We start from the raw sequence: 18,658 nt of genomic DNA on the forward strand, positions 1-18,658 counted from the left end.
AGGGAAGAGATGGAAGTCAGACGGTGCTAAATCTGGACTGTATGGAGGATGCCATACGGTGGTGATATTCAGTCTCTGAAGTTCTGCTGTGGTGGCACGTGTAGTGTGTGGTTTGGCATTGTCATGCTGGAGGAAAACATTTCCCTTTTTCTTTCGGACCCTGTTTAGCTGTCGTTTCTGAGTTCACAGCGTTGTGATGCATCGCTCTGAAATTATTGTTGTTCCACGATCAAGGAAATTAACATGGACATCATCATCTGCGTCCCAGAACACTGTGGCCATGATTTTTCTAGCTGAGGGCAGCATCCGGGGTACCCATCATGCACAGATCTTCCGACAGCCAAGCAAAGCAATAATGTGATCCACACGTTCATGTGAAACGCCGATTGTGCTTGCGATTTCTCTCTGAGTGATACGACGATTGTCCTGAATCAATCTGTCAATATTTTGCTTGCGAAATTCGGTGTTTGCTGTCACAGGACGTCCAACTCTTTGTTTGTCACGTAGATCAGATGTTCCCGCCTCAACATCTTTGAACTTACTCGCCCAACGACGCACAGTACTCACATCAATACAATCACCATAAACTGCTTTCATTCTCTAATGAATCTCTTTTAAGGTGATACCTTCTGCTGACAAGAATTCAATGACAGCACATTGCTTAAATCGCATTGACCGACCGTCTGCGCAGGGTTCCATACTTCACACTGTTACAACACAACCGTTCAATGTTAAGGCTTTCCGCCAACTGGAGCTGTAGAGCAGAGGCTGCAGAACAAGCCAGTACCTGCCGCATACCAATGCTGGCAACTGTTGAAGAGTTACGAAGTTTGAGGCATTACTTTTCAGTCAACCCTCGTGCAGGCTGGTGCCAGTGTTTTAAGAAAAGTAACAGCATGGTATTAAAAACATTAACGGCGAAGCCAATCATGTTTTACCGACTATGAGTAGATACTGGTTCCATTGTACGTTGCCTTAAATACTTTAACTATATGACACGAAAGATGTCTTCGTCGCTGACGAAATTGGCTTATTTTACCACCGCTTACATAATAACACTTCATCGTTTAAAGGGTAATCGTGTTCAAAGCGGGAAATCTCTAGCAAGAGGTAGTATTCAGTTTAAAAATTTAGGATCATTAATGACTAGTCGAATATAAGGCGAACAAAAAACTGTGAATGGTGGCCGCCAGTTTCATCGACTGGATTCTGATTAGGACAAACGATAACAGATTCTTTTTCCCTAAAAATCAATAATATGTTATATACAGGGTGTTACAAAAAGGTACGGCCAAACTTTCAGGAAACATTCCTCACACACAAATAAAGAAAAGATGTTATGTGGACATGTGTCCGGAAACGCTTACTTCCCATGTTAGAGCTTATTTTACTTTCGTCAGTATGTATTGTACTTCCTCGATTTACCGCCAGTTGGCCCAATTGTAGGAAGGTAATATTGACTTCGGTGCTTGTGTTGACATGCGACTCATTGCTCTACAGTACTAGCATCAGGCACATCAGTACGTAGCATCAACAGGTTAGTGTTGATCACGAACGTGGTTTTGCAGTCAGTGCAATGTTTACAAATGCGGAGTTGGCAGATGCCCATTTGATGTATGGATTAGCACGGGGCAATGCCCGTGGTGCGGTACGTTTGTATCGAGACGGATTTCCAGAACGAAGGTGTCCCGACAGGAAGACGTTCTAAGCAATTGATCGGCGTCTTAGGGAGCACGGAACATTCCACCCTATGACTCGCGACTGGGTAAGACCTAGAACGACGAGGGCACCTGCAATGGACGAGGCAATTCTTCGTGCAGTTGACGATAACCCTAATGTCAGCGTCAGAGAAGTTGCTGCTATACAAGGTAACGTTGACTACGTCACTGTATGGAGAGTGCTACGGGAGAACCAGTTGTTTCCGTACCATGTACAACGTGTGCAGGCACTATCAGCAGCTGATTGGCCTTCACGGGTACACTTCTGCGAATGATTCATCCAACAATGTGTCAATCCTCATTTCAGTGCAAATGTTCTCTTTTCGGATGAGGCTTCATTCCAACGTGATCAAATTGCAAAGTTTCACAATCAACATGTGAGGGCTGACGAGAATCCGCACGCAATTGTGCAATCACGTCATCAACACAGATTTTCTGTGAACGTTTGGGCAGGCATTGTTAGTGATGTCTTGATTGGGCCCCATGTTCTTCCACCTACGCTCAATGGAGCACGTTATCATGATTTCATACGGTATACTCTACCTGTGCTGCTAGAACATGTGCCTTTACAAGTACGACACAACACGTGGTTCATGCACGATGGAGCTTCTGCACATTTCAGTCGAAGTGTTCGTACGCTTCTCAACAACAGATTCGGTGACCGATGGATTGGTAGAGGCGGACCAATTCCATGGCCTCCACGCTCTCCTGACCTCAACCCTCTTGACTTTCATTTATGGGGGCATTTGAAAGCTCTTGTCTACGCAACCCCAGTACCAAATGTACAGACTCTTCGTGCTCGTATTGTGGACGGCTGTGATACAATACGCCATTTCCAGGGCTGCATCAGCGCATCAGGGATTCCATGCGACGGAGGGTGGATGCATGTATCCTCGCTAACGGAGGACATTTTGAACATTTCCTGTAACAAAGTGTTTGAAGTCACGCTGGTACGTTCTGTTGCTGTGTGTTTCCATTCCATGATTAATGTGATTTGAAGAGAAGTAATAAAATGAGCTCTAACACGGAAAGTAAGCGTTTCCGGACACATGTCCACATAACATATTTTCTTTCTTTGTGTGTGAGGAATGTTTCCTGAAAGTTTGGCCGTACCTTTTTGTAACACCCTGTATAGACTTTCGGGGTACAGCAACCAATTACAATAAGAAATTTAGATAGGAAATGGATTTACTGTACTGCAACAAAATTGGATGAGATCGAAAGTACAGAATTGCTTTCCGATGGCAACAACATGAAATACATTTAACACTAAAAATATTTTTGCCCCCTCATTTCGCTTTGCTTATTTCTCACTGTATTTCAGTCTTTGTATTCCCTACAATTATACTGCTCTGCTAATCCCCAAAGTACAAAGTTACCTAGTCTTGAATATTTCATTCCTCACTAAATTCACCCTTCTTCTGATAAATGTTTTCCGCAGACTTATTTTCCCTGTTACTTCTCCTTGTACCTCTTCATTTATCCTAGTCCACTTAATTTTTAACACCCTTCTGTAGCTCGACTTCCTTTACTCACTGATAAAACCAGCCTCCAACAAATACAACTGTAACTGAATTGTTCGCCGGTGACTGACAGAACATAATAACAGTAAGAAAAAAAGATTGTTAATGTTCCTCTACTGTTGTTTATTCAATTAAAAAACTGGTTTACGCTTTTTAGGCCATCATCACGTAACAATGCAGAAGCCCGGGAACAAATCAATAGATGTGAAAGTAATTACAGATGCATTCCGACGAAGTGCAATGAGGCCATTAGTATTCACGATTTATGTAAATAAAAAGATTTTATTTCAAATCAGAGTTGCGCGTTCCGCTGCGGCAGATTGGTGAAGACGACGTTCCCAGACAGAGAAAGGGCCACATTAGCAAAGGAGGAATATCTCTGGTGTATTAAACCTCGAAACCAGTCAGAGCTACTTGACTGAGACTGGGACTTATAGCAAATCTATTTCATAATCATTAATAATCGCCGATAGTCGAACGTCATACGCTTAATTTCAACGAACTATATGTAGATGATATAGTTAGATACACGCTGACGGAAAAGAAGTGCGACATAAACGAATGTTGCTAGGCGTCTTTCTACAACCAAAAGACGATTTCTATTCAAATTTCGCGCCAGTCGCTTAAGAGTGTCACTAGTAGCGCCACTATGGGGATGAAACTCAGGTTTGCTTTAAGCATACGCTGTAACGGTCGTGAGCGTTAGTTATCTTGAGATTGGGCGTGGTGAGTTGATGTTAATCAAGAATGATTTTAAAACGACAAAAAACGCCATTATCAACACCTCACTGAGTTCGAACGACGTCATGTAATAGGGTTACGAGAACCTGGATGTTCCTTCTGCGATATTGCAGAAAGACTTGGCAGGAATGTGGCCACTGCAATAACTGCTAGCAGAGGTGGTCCCTAGAATGTACGGTCGCAAGAAGACTTGGCTCCGAACAGCCACTTGGAGCTACCGAGAGGGAAAACCATCGCGTCAGCCGTATGACTCTGGTGCATCATACTGCATCTGGAGCAGCAGTTTGAGCAGCAGTTGGCACCACAGTGATCCAACGAACTGTTACAAATCGGTTACTTCAAGGACACCTCCGAACCAGAAGCCCTGTAGCGTGCATTCCACTAATCCCAAACCACCTCCATTTGTGACTTCAGTGATGTCAAACGAGTGCTCACAGGACGATTGGGTGGGAGTCTACCGTGTTTTCTGAAGAAGGCTGATTCTGTCTCGGTGACCGTGATGGCTATCTGTTGGTTAGGAGGAGGCCTGTTGAGGATCTGCAAACAACCTGTCTGAGTGCTAGACACACTGGACATACACCTGGAGTTGTGGTCTGGGATGCGATATCGTATGGCGGTGGGAACAATCTCGTGGTTATCCCAAGCACCCCGATTGCAAATTTGCACGTCAGTCTCGTGGTTCGACCTATTCTAATGTTATTCATGGACAAAATTTCAGGGGGTGTTTTTCAACACGATAACGCTTGTCCACATACCGCTATTGTAACCCATCGTGGACTACAGAGTGTCGACATGCTGCCCTGTCCTGCTCGAGCACTAGGTGTGTCTCCAGTCGAGCACGTATGGATCATCATCGGACGAGAGCTTCAGCGTCTTCCTCAAACAGCGTTAACCGTCCGTGTACAGACCGACCAAATGCAACAGGCACAGAACTTCATCCCACACATCGATATCCGGTTTGCTTGCATTCAACAGTTTATTCGGTTACATTGCTTTTTAGTGTATCAGCATTTCACATTTGCAACGGTGTATCTCTTGATTACATAACCTGTAGTCTTAATCACTTAAATATGTTACCTAGACAAAAGTAGTCCCGAAATTTCATTATTCTACATTAATTATTTTTTGGTGTTGCGATTTTCTTTCCGTCAGTGTATACAGGGTATAAAAAAATTATGTCACTAAGTTTTATCCTGGATAGCTGATGCCAGTAGGAACCAAAATTACTGGTGATGTGTAGGTCGACAACGCACCATTTTTAAACTACGGAAACTCGGCCCCACGATGTCCGATTGGCCATGGGATTGCCCTGTTGCCGTTCGTCGGGTCCGGCCGCTGTGGCCGAGCGGTTCTTGGCGCTTGAGTCCGGAGCCGCGCTGCTGCTACGGTCGCAGGTTCGAATCCTGCCTCGGGCATGGATGTGTGTGATGTCCTTAGGTTAGTTAGGTTTAAGTAGTTCTAAGTCTAGGGGACTGATGACCTCAGATGTTAAGTCCCATAGTGCTTAGAGCCATTTGCACCATTTGAACCGTTCGTCGGTTGACGGGCAGCGCTATGGTTGTCGGTTCACACATGCAAACGTCCCTCACCCCCCTCTGCCCCAATGTGATACGCACACGTGTCGAATAGGTTTTGCTGTTTGTCTTCAACTCACGTCAGAGGCTTCGCACGTAAGCTTCGCTTCGGATCACATGTCACGTGCGATTTACTCATACAGTAAGCATGGCGGCTTATTCGTTTAAAGAACAACGAGATATGGTTTTTGTTTATGGAATAGCCAACGGTAATCCGCATGAAGATCGACAGTTGTCTGAGGAATGGTACCCAGCAAGACGTCCGCAAACGTTTACAGCAATTCACCGTCGACTTGGCGAAACGGGCTCGATAGCGGAATATCACGGTGATGCTGGAAGATCTCGAACACGACGGGATGCTGCATTTGAAGAGACCTCGAGCGCTTCGAGGAAGCACCTACGACAAGTACTCGAGCGGTTGGACACGACATGGGGGTCACTCATCGGTTAATCTGGGTGGTTTTGAGGGACGACGGACAGCATCCATTTAGTTTCCATCCAGTCCAAGACCTAAATCCTGTGCCGGGCTATGAATACAAGCTGGTTTCTGCGACGTGTTGCACGACATCCCGACTTCCCCGCCATTGTGTTGTTTACCGACGAGTTCACCTTCCATCGGGATGGCCTTTACAACATTCGAAACGTTCATTACTGGGCAAGGAGAAATCCTCACGTCACGTACGTCCACGGACATCAGGAACTATTTTCGCTCAACATTTGGGTAGGCATTATGGGTGATCATTGGATTGGGTCGGTCCGTCTACGTCCTCGACTTATCTCGGCGAAGTACCTTCCCTTTTTGCAAGAAACTCTACCCAGCCTGCTGGAAGATGTTCCCCTGGACGTACGGCTACAAATGTGGTTGCAGCATGACGGATCGCATGCACATAAGTCACTGTGTGCGTGTATTTAAATGAACTTTTCGACGGCCAGGTAATTGGCACATTTGCTAGTAGGACATGGCCTCCGCGATTACCAGACCTCACGCCACCGGTCTTTTCCTGTGGGGATTTTTCATGGTTCTAGTTCATCCATACGGACGCGAACCACCTAGAATCGAAGAGGAATTAATGAATCCCATTCAGCATGCCGCCAATCACATCAGGGCAATGACAGGAACCTTTGAAAGAGTTCGGCAAAACACCGTTCGACGTTACCAAGCTTGTGTCGCGTCAGACGGTCTCCAGTTCGAGCACCTGCTTCAAGTAAACAATGTCCTAGCTACAAAAAAGGCCTTTTTCAGGGCCGACACAATTTGTAAAAGACTTCCTGTACGCCAATTAACAGCTGTTGACGTGTTTATTCCCGGTACGTCTTATCATGAAACTACAATGGATGTGTCGGGACCCCTGCGGATTCACCCCCAGGCCCCTAGAGTGGAAGGCCGGTGCGCTCTCACCGAGCGTGCGGGCCGCCTAGGGTACAACGCGATCTCCGGCAGGCATAGAATTTGCGGTCATCCGTTGTCCAGAGCGTCTGGCAACAGAGCAATACCGTGGCCAATCGGAGTGCGTGACGACAAGTTTCCGTAGTTTAAAAATTGTGCGTTGTCGACTTAAACAACATTAGTAATTTTGGTATCAGCTATCCGGGGTTAAAATTTCGTCACACAATTTCTCTCCACCCTGTATTCTGGGTGGCTGCAGAATATAAGTAAGCCGCTACGCTAGAAACTGTATTGAACAGTAGCGTGATTTGCGGAGGATGAACGACTGGTTGCGGAGAGTGGTAGCAAACCATCAACATAGACAATTGTAACGTACGAGCGCATAAAGAGGCAGAAAGACCCACTATTCTTTTGGAACGACTACATCAAATAAGTTTAAGGGACGACAGGTGCCAGACTAAGCAGGTGACCGTAGGGACTGCTCTACCATCGTCGACTTTCTTGACACTTGTAGGATTTGATGGCCAATATCAGCTACCAATTTCCTAAAGCAATACGATGCCATTCTCAAAAATACTCGAAAAAATCGACTTTGAAGATTTCCAACGAAGAATCATCATCGAACAAGTGTAGAGATATTTCGGCCTTCGTAGATTAAATGTACACTACCTGTAATAAATCTCTTAAAAACTAAACTGAACACCATCCGAACAGACCTCGGAGGCTCCAACGGTACTGACCTACCGCCGTGTCATCCTCAGCCTATAGGTGTCACTGGATGCGGATGTGGAGGAGCATGTGTCAGCACGCCGCTCTGCCGGCCGTTGTCAGTTTACAAGGCCGGAATCGCTACTTCTACATCTACATTTACGTGGATACTCTGCAAATCACATTTAAGTGCCTGGCAGAGGGTTCATCGAACCACCTGCACAATTCTCCATTATTCCAATCTCGTATAGCACGCGGAAAGAATGAACACCTATATCTTTCCGTACGAGTTCTGATTTCCCTTATTTTATCATGGTGATCGTTCCGCGCTATCTAGGTCGGTGTCAACAAAATATTTTCGCATTCGGAGGAGAAAGTTGGTGATTGGAATTGCGTGAGAAGATTCCATCGGAACGATAAACGCGTTTCTTTTAATGATTTCCAACCCAAATCCTGTATCATTTCTGTGACTCTATCTCCCATATTTCGCGATAATACGAAACGTGCTGCCTTTCTTTGAACTTTTTCGATGTATTCCGTCAGTCCTACCTTGTAAGGATCCCACACCGCGCAGCAGTATTCTAAAATAGGACGGACAAGCGTAGTGTAGGCATTCTCCTTAGTAGGTCTGTTACATTTTCTAAGTGTCCTGCCAATAACGCTGCCGTTGGTTAGCCTTCCCCACAACATTTTCTATGTGTTCTTTCCAATTTAAGTTGTTCCTAATTGTAATACCTAGGTATTTAGTTGAATTTACGGCTTTTAGATTAGACTGATTTATCGTGTGAACGAAGTTTAACGAGTTCCTTTTTGCACTCATGTGGATGACCTCACACTTTTAGTTATTTACGGTCAACTGCCGCTTTTCGCACCATTCAGATAGTTTTTCTAAACCGTTTTGCAGTTTGTTTTGATCTTCTGATGACTTTATTAGTCGATAAACGACAGCGTCATCTGCAAAGAACCGAAGACGGCTGTTCAGATTGTCTCCCAAATCGTTTATATAGATAAGGAACAGCAAAGCGCCTATAACACTACCTTGGGGAACGCCTGAAATCACTTCTGTTTCACACGGCGACTTTCCGTCAGTTACTACGAACTGTAATCTCTCTGAAAGGAAATCGCAAATCCAGTCACATAACTGAGACGATATTCCATAAGCACGCAGTTTCACTATAAGCCGCTTGTGTGGTACAGTGTCAAAAGCCTTCTGGAAATCCAGGAATACGGAATCGATCTGAAATCTCTTGTCAATAGCACTCAGCACTTTATGTGAATAAAGAGCTAGTTGTGTTTCACAGGAACGATGTTTTCTAAACCCATGCTGACTGTGTGTCAATAGACCGTTTCAAAATGGCTCTGAGCACTATGGGACTTATCACCTGAGGTCATCAGTCCCCTAGAACTCAGAACTACTTAAACCTAACTAACCTAAAGACATCACACACATACATGCCCGAGGCAGGATTCGAACCTGCGACCATAGCAGTCGCGCGGTTCCGGACTGAGCGCCTAGAACCGCTAGACCACCGCGGCCGGCAATAGACCGTTTCCTTCGAGGTAATTCATAATGTTCGAACACAATATATGTCCTAAAATCCTGCTTCATATCGATGTTAACGATATAGGCCCATAATTTAGTGGATTACTCCTACTACCTTTCTTGAATATTGGTGTGACCTGTGCAACTTTCCAGTCTTCGGGTACGGATCTTTCGTCGAACGAACGGTTGTATATGATTGTTAAGTATGGAGCTAATGCATTAGCATACTCCGAAAGGAACCTAACTGGTATACAGTCCGGACCAGAAGACTTGCTTTTATTAAGTGATTTGAGTTGCTTCACTACTCGGACGATATTTACTTCTACGTTACTCATGTTGGCAGCTGTTCTCGATTCGAATTCTGGCATATTTACTTCTTAATCAAGTAGCTCCCCAGTTTGCGTCACAAGGGCTGAGTGCACCCCGCTTGCCAACAGCGATCGGTAGACTGGACGGTCACCCATTCAAGTGCTAGCCATGCTCGACGGTGCTTAAGTTTGGTGATCTGACGGGAACCGGTGTTACTACTGCGGCAAGGCCTTTGGCAATAAATCGCATATTATGTAAAATACGGGTAAATGGTGCACGTAGATAGGAGGATAAGAAAACCCGATAGCTTTATAGTACAGAACTGTTGTATTCCGCTTCACCTTGTTTAGCTACGGCTAAAGTATTGAAACGATGTGAAATGAAATAAATATATAAAATAAGTTACAGGGTGGCGAGAATAGGGAAATCAGAATACGTCAATTAACTGGCAGAATTATAGGAAGATATAGTGTATCTACAAATGTGATAGAGCAAAATACTAGCACGACCTATTCTTGAGTGGTGTTTGATTGTTTAAGGTTATGATCACGCTGAATTGTAGGAGATGTCCATAGGATTCCAGAGACTGTTGCTAGAGATGAACATGGTCAGTTTAGTCAGTACGAGTCTGCCCAGAGGACTTCAGTGGGCGTCTCTGGAAGAAAACTGTTGGTCTTTTCTGGTAGTGCTACTGGTTCAGTTCAGAGAACCGATATTCGTGGCAGTATGTGGAATAATTTTACTGTTTGCAGCGAATGACTAAAATGAGGACTACAAGAAGATGGCAAGAAAAATTAAAATAGATACGAAGGTGCTTTCCCGTCTTCCATAAGCAAGTGGGACGCAAAATGAGTGACATCTTTGCGAAACATCCTTTGTCACCTGCTATATAGTGTTTAGCAGTTAATGGAAATGCCGTGGGTATGGTAATGGGATCATTATTATCAGTACTTGTTGTTTAACACGAACACGACTCGAAGCTACGATCTGTGTGTCTCGGTTTACAAAGCACCTATTTGTGCTGCATGCTTTACGAGGGAATTACTTTCCAAGAACAAAAAAAAGGGTGTGAAATCTTATGGGACTTAACTGCTAAGGTCATCAAAGGTCATCAATCCCTAAGCTTACACACTACTTAACCTAAATTATCCTAAGGACAAACACACACACTCATCCCCGAGCGAGACTCGAACCTCCGCCGGGACTAGCCGTTTCGAAGAACAACCGACCAGCAATGGACCACTTTTTTGTTTTTAGTATCTGCGCTTGAATCCTTTGGATGTTATGTGATGTAAAAGTAAGAATTACCAGTAATCCCCAATAGTCGACACTATTAAGTCAGACAATGAGGTTATCGCCTATTATTACTGAGCCGAGTGTAGGAGGTTGCATCACCGAAAAATTTTAGCTTCCGCTTCAGGAAGGCGTCCAGACAATTTTCATCATTTACTGTGGCGCAAGTTCTTTGGAACCATTCAGGATTAATTGACATCATGATTAGAATCATATCACACTTCATGCTGAGTGGTATTGTTGTGCAATTGCACATTTATGAGAGTTCAAAATTTTCAAATTATTTTCGCATATTCTGACTCGTTTAATAGTCACCTAATTGTTTAAAAAGTGATTGTATTTATGCACGGATACCAGAATACACGGTAATGGTAACACGCAGGCGGGTTGCGAACTATGACATCTTGAACCCATTCGCCATGTCGTTCCGCACTGAAGCTTATAGGCACATGTACACATTTTTAACTCATACGCAGATAAGAAGGAAATCGTCATTTACCATGTTTTGGTGTATTATTGTTAGTGTTATAGTTATTAAGCTCTATACTAGTTAGATTACATTTTCTGTGATCGGTGAATGCTAGTGTGAAGTTTCTGAAGGACATGAATTCTTTCACTGTCTTAGAGGGCTCTCCTTTTTCTCTGGGGAAAAGGCTCACACAGCCTTAGACCACATGGACCTGTAGCACGGAGAAACCCGATATAATGTCATTTTAACTCTTTCACTGTTTTAACAGGTTTTCTCTTTCTATTCTGGAAAGTTATGTTACAACTTTTTTCATCTTTTTCGGTTTTCGTCTTTTGTTCACTCTTAGTTCGCTCACTACCTTTAGTTTTTTTTTTCTTGTTGATAGCATTCATTCTAATGAAAGGCCTCCATTCCTGGATACTTCTCATTTATAATGTCCTTTAACCTTATAAAAATTTTTCTGTTGCGGACAGTGAAATTGCCGTGGAATTGCTGAAATTCTCTTTCCATTTTCAAAGTGAATTCCATAAAATTTTCAGTCTACTCCGTTAAAGATCGACCTGAAACTGTTTGAATCCAGTTCTTTCCTGAAACATTAACGTGATAAGCTAGTTTACCACAGAAATGTTCTAATTCGAGGTGTTTTCCTTTAGTTCTATAAGAAGCATATCATGCAATCATCTCTAACTGCTCAACATTTTCCTCCAAACCTGGAACGTTTTCTCCATTCATATTTGGTGCAATTCTCAAAAATTTCTCCCATCTCTGAAACAATCTCTTCAGCTTCCTTGTGGCATTCACTTTCCTGTAGAGGATAAGTGTCCAGCTTCTCAGAAGATGACGGTTCTACAGTCGTAGCTCGAGTTTCCGCCAATATAGTAGCACTTAAGCAATCAAATTCTTTCTCGTTCCTGCATGTACTACCTGATAGGATTCCGCTCGCATTACGGTTCAAAATCAAAGACTTAACTCTTTGGGGGACGGTGGTAGGCAAGGAGAGAGGCAACGTAAAGTCGTACCCTTTGCAATATCTTCAAGTGACCAGTTACTACAACGCCCTTTTATAACTACTTGTTGTTGACAGTCAGAAAAAGAGCGCTGAATCAATTTTTGAACATGTTTTAATTTCAGTTAATCAGCGCTACGTAGAGAGGACCCTGTGAATAAGCATTCTTTTGCCTAATGTATTTTATTTCTGATTCCGTAATTTCTGATTACTGGCATAAGCACGTACTGTCACATTCACAGCAGTGTTTGTTTTCATTGTTAACTTTCTGTCTAGTTGTAATTTCTTCATTAGTTGGTTATATATTTACCTGTAAAGTATCTTCTTCTGTACTGTAGCTTGCCGGCCGGGGTAGCCGAGCGGTTATAGGCGCTGCAGTCTGGAACCGCGCGACTGCTACGGTCGCAGGTTCGAATCCTGCCTCGGGCATGGATGTGTGTGATGTCCTTAGGTTAGTTAGGTTTAAGTAGTTCTAGGTTCTAGGGGACTTATGACCTTAGAAGTTAAGTCCCATACTGCTCAGAGCCATTTGAACCATTTTTATGTACTGTAGCTTCCTTTTCGTCTCCGAATATTTCTATCATTATTAGTCTAATTACTACGCCCTAAGTCAGCACCGGAGCATGGTCGATTTAGAGCTGGAACAGTATCAGTCCTCAACTTGCGTTTCGAAGGAATATTTAACAGTTCACTTTTCAAATCCCTTTCATAATCTGAATCTGTAAAATGTATTGAGCAGACACGAGCGATTTGAGCTGCACATGTACAAGCATTTACCCATTTTCGTTTCGTCTAATGTTTTGAGGAAACATATGAAACTTAATTTCTAATTAACTTAGTTGTCTGCTGTGGTTAGTACAATTGGCATTCCAGCAGCAAACTATTGTTTTTCACTTAAAAACGTAATATAAAAAATCCCTAAATAAATTAATAATTATGGTGTAGTTCTGTACTACATCGCCAACCAGCAATAAAAATTGACACTGCCGTAAACAACCCCGTTTTCGCTCGTAAACGCAATTAAAGCACAATTGTGGCTACTGAGCGCTGATTGGCTTCACTCGTACATCTCAGCGCGGCTTGCTACTGGGCATCCATCTCGTGATCCCCACCATGTATTCTAGTATCCATGGGTTTATGTAACCGTTTGTTGAATAATAGGATATTTTGATGTTTATTGTAATTTGTAATAGCTTTTTGTAGATTATTCACCATGTCTACGCTTATGACAAATACTTTCAAACTTCCTACTTATCTACAATAATTTATTGGGCTGGTTAATTTGTGCAAAAATTTCTTCACGTTATTTTGGCAGTAAATTTCGTTCAGCATTCAATATCACAAAGTGTCCTTAACAGCGAACAGTGGGTAATAACTCGTGTGCAATGTTTCCGGTGTCCGTTTGAGCCCCGTCACGCGACGTCGATGTGGCAACGCGGGTAAAACAGTCCTTCACCTGGCAGCTTCCACTACAGTTCCCACATTTCACACTTATATTTCGTGAACAGTGTAACTGCTGACGTTAAAATGCACTGCTTGATTAAGAGACCTCCTTAGAATGAATTCAACGACGTAGATCCATTTAAAAATCTGAAGTCATTTCAATACTTACGAAAATTAAATGATTACAACTTTTAATCAAATATCAAATTAAATCCCATATTTTTAATTGCCATTTGTCGAACACCTCTCTTAAAGCGACAGTGAAGTTAAAATTAGCCACGGTACCTGAGAAAGTCTGCATAGAGGATGTGAAGCCGACGAGGAAATGTTTAAATGGTTAAAATGTTTCTGAGCGCTATGAGACTTAACATCTGAGGTCATCAGTCCCCTAGACTGAGAACTACTTAAACCTAACTAACCTAAGGACAGCACACACATCCATGTCCGAAGCAGGATTCGAACCTGCGACAGTAGCAGCAGCGCGGTTCCGGACTGAAGCGCCTAGAACCGCTCGCCCACAACGGCCGGCGTAACATTCAGAAATGTGTCTGTTCAGCGGTTGTTATTTGGTAGTTCCATGGTCTCTAATAGTTCGTTGCTGAATAATGTGACGTACATATTTTTTGTATGTACAATGAAATAAAATCATCTACGTTCTGACGATTGTGGGACAACACATAACGAAAAATTTAATATGGGAAAAAGAATTCGTAGCAGTAGAGGCATTGTTTTCATATGTGTTTTTTTCGAGCAGTTTCTCCAATAAAAAAATTTGACGTGAGCGTTTTGGAATATGTCAACAATAGTGAGCAAGCATTTTACGTGTTTAGCCTGTATAAATGGAATGTTTATTCAGTCACTTTTGCTGGGGCTGTTCTTGGCGCCACCAGCCACTGGCGCCTTCGCTTTAGTGTTTAGTTCTCGATCGTTGCGAGCTGTGCGGGTTTAGGTTCGGTGCGGCCGCTCTCACCTTCCCGGTGTCGTCGTCCTCGCAGGCGGCCAGAGGCGCGTGTTTGACGACGGCCGCCTTGCCGACCGCGATGTCCCCGTCGGCTTCCAGGGCCTTTGGCGGCAGCACCAGCCCGGGGAACATCTTGTCTGCTGGCATCCTCACGTCTCCATCCTGTAACCAAGCGTCTCTGCTTACTTACCGATGACCACTCTAATATCTCACAATCACATGACTAATTACTTAACCTCAAATAACTGTCACGATCAGATGTCTAATTACTTAACCGAAAATAACTGCCCCCCCCCCCCCATGAACCATGGACCTTGCCGTCGGTGGGGAGGCTTGCGTACCTCAACGATACCGTAGGTGCAACCACAACGGAGGGGTATCTGTTGAGAGGCCAGACAAATGTGTGGTTCCTGAAGAGGGGCAGCAGCCTTTTCTGTAGTTGCAGGGGCAACAGTCTGGAGCATTGACTGATCTTGCCCGGTAACACTAACCAAAACGGCCTTGCTGTTGTGGTACTGCGAACGGCTGAAAGCAAGGGGAAACTACAGCCGTGATTAAATGATGATGGCGTCCTCTTGGGTAAAATATTCCGGAGGTAAAATAGTCCCCCATTCGGATCTCCGGGCGGGGACTACTCAAGAGGACGTCGTTATCAGCAGAAAGAAAACTGGCATTCTACGGATCGGAGCGTGGAATGTCAGATCCCTTAATCGGACAGGTAGGTTAGAAAATTTAAAAAGGGAAATGGATAGGTTAAAGTTAGATATAGTGGGAATTAGTGAAGTTCGGTGGCAGGAGGAACAAGACTTTTGGTCAGGCGAATACAGGGCTATAAATACAAAATCAGATAGGGGTAATGCAGGAATAGGTTTAATAATGAATAAAAAAATAGGAGTGCGGGCAAGCTACTACAAACAGCATAGTGAACGCATTATTGTGGCCAAGATCGACACGAAGCCCACGCCTACTACAGGAGTACAAGTTTATATGCCAACTAGCTCTGCAGATGATGAAGACATTGATGAAATGTATGATGAGATAAAAGAAATTATTCAGGTAGTGAAGGGAGACGAAAATTTAATAGTCATGAATGACTGGAATTAGACAGTAGGAAAAGGAAGAGAAGGAAACGTAGTAGGTGAATATGGATTGGGGCTAAGAAGTGAAAGAGGAAGCCGCCTGGTAGAATTTTGCACAGAGCATAACTTAATCATAGCTAACACTTGGTTCAAGAATCATGAAAGAAGGTTGTATGCATGGAAGAACCCTGGAGATACTAGAAGGTTTCAGATAGATTATATAATGGTAAGACAGAGATTTAGGAACCAGATTTTAAATTGTAAGACATTTCCATGGGCAGATGTGGAGTCTGACCACAATCTATTGGTTATGAACTGTAGATTAAAACTGAAGAAACTGCAAAAACATGGGAATTTAAGGAGATGGGACTTGAATAAACTGAAAGAACCAGAGGTTGTACAGAGTTTCAAGGAGAGCATAAGGAAACAATTCGCAGGAATGGGGGAAAGAAATACAGTAGAAGAAGAATGGATAGCTTTGGGGAATGAAATAGTGAAGGCAGCAGAGGATCAAGTAGGTAAAAAGACGAGGGCTAGTAGAAATCCTTGGGTAACAGAAGAGATACTGAATTTAATTGATGAAAGGAGAAAATACAAAAATGCAGTAAGTGAAGTGGGCAAAAAGGAATACAAACGTCTCAAAAATGAGATCGACAGTAAGTGCAAAATGGCTAAGCAGGGATGGCTAGAGGACAAATGTAAGGATGTAGAGGCTTGTCTCACTAGGAAAATTAAAGAGACCTTTGGAGAAAAGAGAACCACTTGCATGAGTATCAAGAGCTCAGATGGAAACCCAGTTCTAAGCAAAGAAGGGAAAGCAGAAAGGTGGATGGAGTATATAGAGGGTCTATATAGGGGCGATGTTCTTGAGGACAATTTTATGGAAATGGAAGAAGATGTAGATGAAGATCAAATGGGAGATACGATACTGCGTGAAGAGTTTGACAGAGCACTGAAAGACCTAAGTGGAAACAAGGCACCGGGAGTAAACAACATTCCATTAGAACTACTGACAGCCTTGGGAGAGCCAGTCCTGACAAAACTCTACCATCTGGTGAGGAAGATGTATGAGATAGGCGAAATACCCTCAGACTTCAAGAAGAATATTATAATTCCAATCCCAAAGAAAGCAGGTGTTGACAGATGTGAAAATTATGGAACTATCACTTTAATAAGTCACAGCTGCAAAATACTAACGCGAATTCTTTACAGACGAATGGAAAAACTGTTAGAAGCCGACCTCGGGGAATATCAGTTTGGATTCCGTAGAAATGTTGGAACACGTGAGGCAATACTGACCCTACGACTTATCTTAGAAGAAAGATAAAGGAAAGGCAAACCTACGTTTCTAGCATTTGTAGACTTCGAGAGAGCTTTTGACAATGTTGACTGGAATACTCTCTTTCAAATTCTAAAGGTGGCAGCGGTAAAATACAGGGAGCGAAAGGCTATTTACAATTTGTACAGAAACCAGATGGCAGTTATAAGAGTCGAGGGACATGAAAGGGAAGCAGTGGTTGGGAGGGGACTGAGACAGTGTTGTAGCCTCTCCCCCATGCTGTTCAATCTGTATATTGAGCAAGCAGTAAAGGAAACAAAAGAGAAGTTCGGACGTACGTATTAAAATCCATGGAGAAGAAATAAAAACTTTGAGGTTCGCCGAAGACATTGTAATTCTGTCAGACACAGCAAAGGACCTGGAAGAGCAGCTGAACGGAATGGACAGTCTCTTGAAAGGAGGATATAAGATGAAAATCAACAGATGCAAAACGAGGGTAGTGGAATGTAGTCGAATTAAATCGGGTGATGCTGCGGGAATTAGATTAGGAAATGAGACACTTAAAGTAGTAAATGAGTTTTGCTATTTGGGGGACAAAATAACTGATAACGGTCGAAGTAGAAAGGCTATAAAATGTAGACTAGCGTTTCTGAAGAAGAGAAATTTGTTAACATCGAGTATTGATTTAAGGGTCAGGAAGTCGTTTCTGAAAGTATTTGTATGGAGTGTAGCCACGTATGGAAGTGAAACATGGACGATAATTAGTTTAGACAAGAAAAGAATAGAAGCTCTCGAAATGTGGTGCTACAGAATGCTGAAGATTAGATGGATAGATCACATACCTAATGAGGAGGTTTTGAATAGAATTGGGGAGAAGATGAGTTTGTGGCACAACTTGACTAGAAGAAGGGATCGGTTGGTGGGACATGTTTTGAGACATCGAGGGATCACCAATTTAGTACTGAAGGGCAGTGTGGAGGGTAAAAGTCGTAGAGGGAGACCAAGAGATGAATACACTAAGCAGATTCAGAAGGATGTAGGCTGCAGTAGGTACTGGGAGATGAAGAAGCTTGCAGAGGATCGAGTAGCATGGAGAGCTGCATCAAACCAGTCTCAGGACTGAAGACCACGACTACAACAACAAATAACTGTGTAGATCTGGGGTAGTAAACCTATAGGGTGGCGCACGAAATGTGTTACCATTTTGTTTTTGAATATAAACTTTATTGTCAATACAATCTGAAAGGAACATATACTACAATGAAGAGCCGTTCATGGAGAGGTTTGTTCTAACTCATCACATGCTCAATATGTCCACCTTTTCGTTTCCTAACTTCCTTCAAACGGACACTGAAGTTAGTGATTACCCTACGGCCCATGTCTTCCGTAATTTCACTGCAAGCTTGAAGAATAAGTCTTCTGAGCTCCATTAAATCACGTGGACGGTTCGGGAAAATTTTTTCATTTAGGTACCCCCAAAGAAAAAAGTCACATGGATTGAGGTCTGGACTATCGGGGGGCCAATTTTGTCCGTCCTTTGAAGCGACCTGGAAACCTGAGTGAAATGATCCGCATGTCGAAATGCTCGTGTAAAAACTCCAACACAGTGTTTGCAGTATGAAGCC

The 18,658-nt window shown here is 43.2% G+C and overlaps 1 protein-coding gene across 1 annotated transcript in view; it reads right to left on the minus strand.

Annotated features, from left to right (window-relative positions):
• The window catches only part of LOC124595198 (clavesin-2-like), a 245,588-nt gene that overhangs the window by 48,387 nt on the left and 178,543 nt on the right, over positions 1-18,658 (minus strand). Inside the window, exon 2 of the mRNA XM_047133834.1 lies at positions 14,685-14,837. Coding sequence (XP_046989790.1) covers positions 14,685-14,822 — 138 coding nt within the window. The 5' untranslated portion in view covers positions 14,823-14,837. The remainder of the gene's footprint in view (positions 1-14,684; positions 14,838-18,658) is intronic.

The sequence above is a fragment of the Schistocerca americana genome, chromosome 2, assembly GCF_021461395.2.
Source record: "Schistocerca americana isolate TAMUIC-IGC-003095 chromosome 2, iqSchAmer2.1, whole genome shotgun sequence".
Classification (NCBI taxonomy): Eukaryota; Metazoa; Arthropoda; class Insecta; order Orthoptera; family Acrididae; genus Schistocerca; species Schistocerca americana.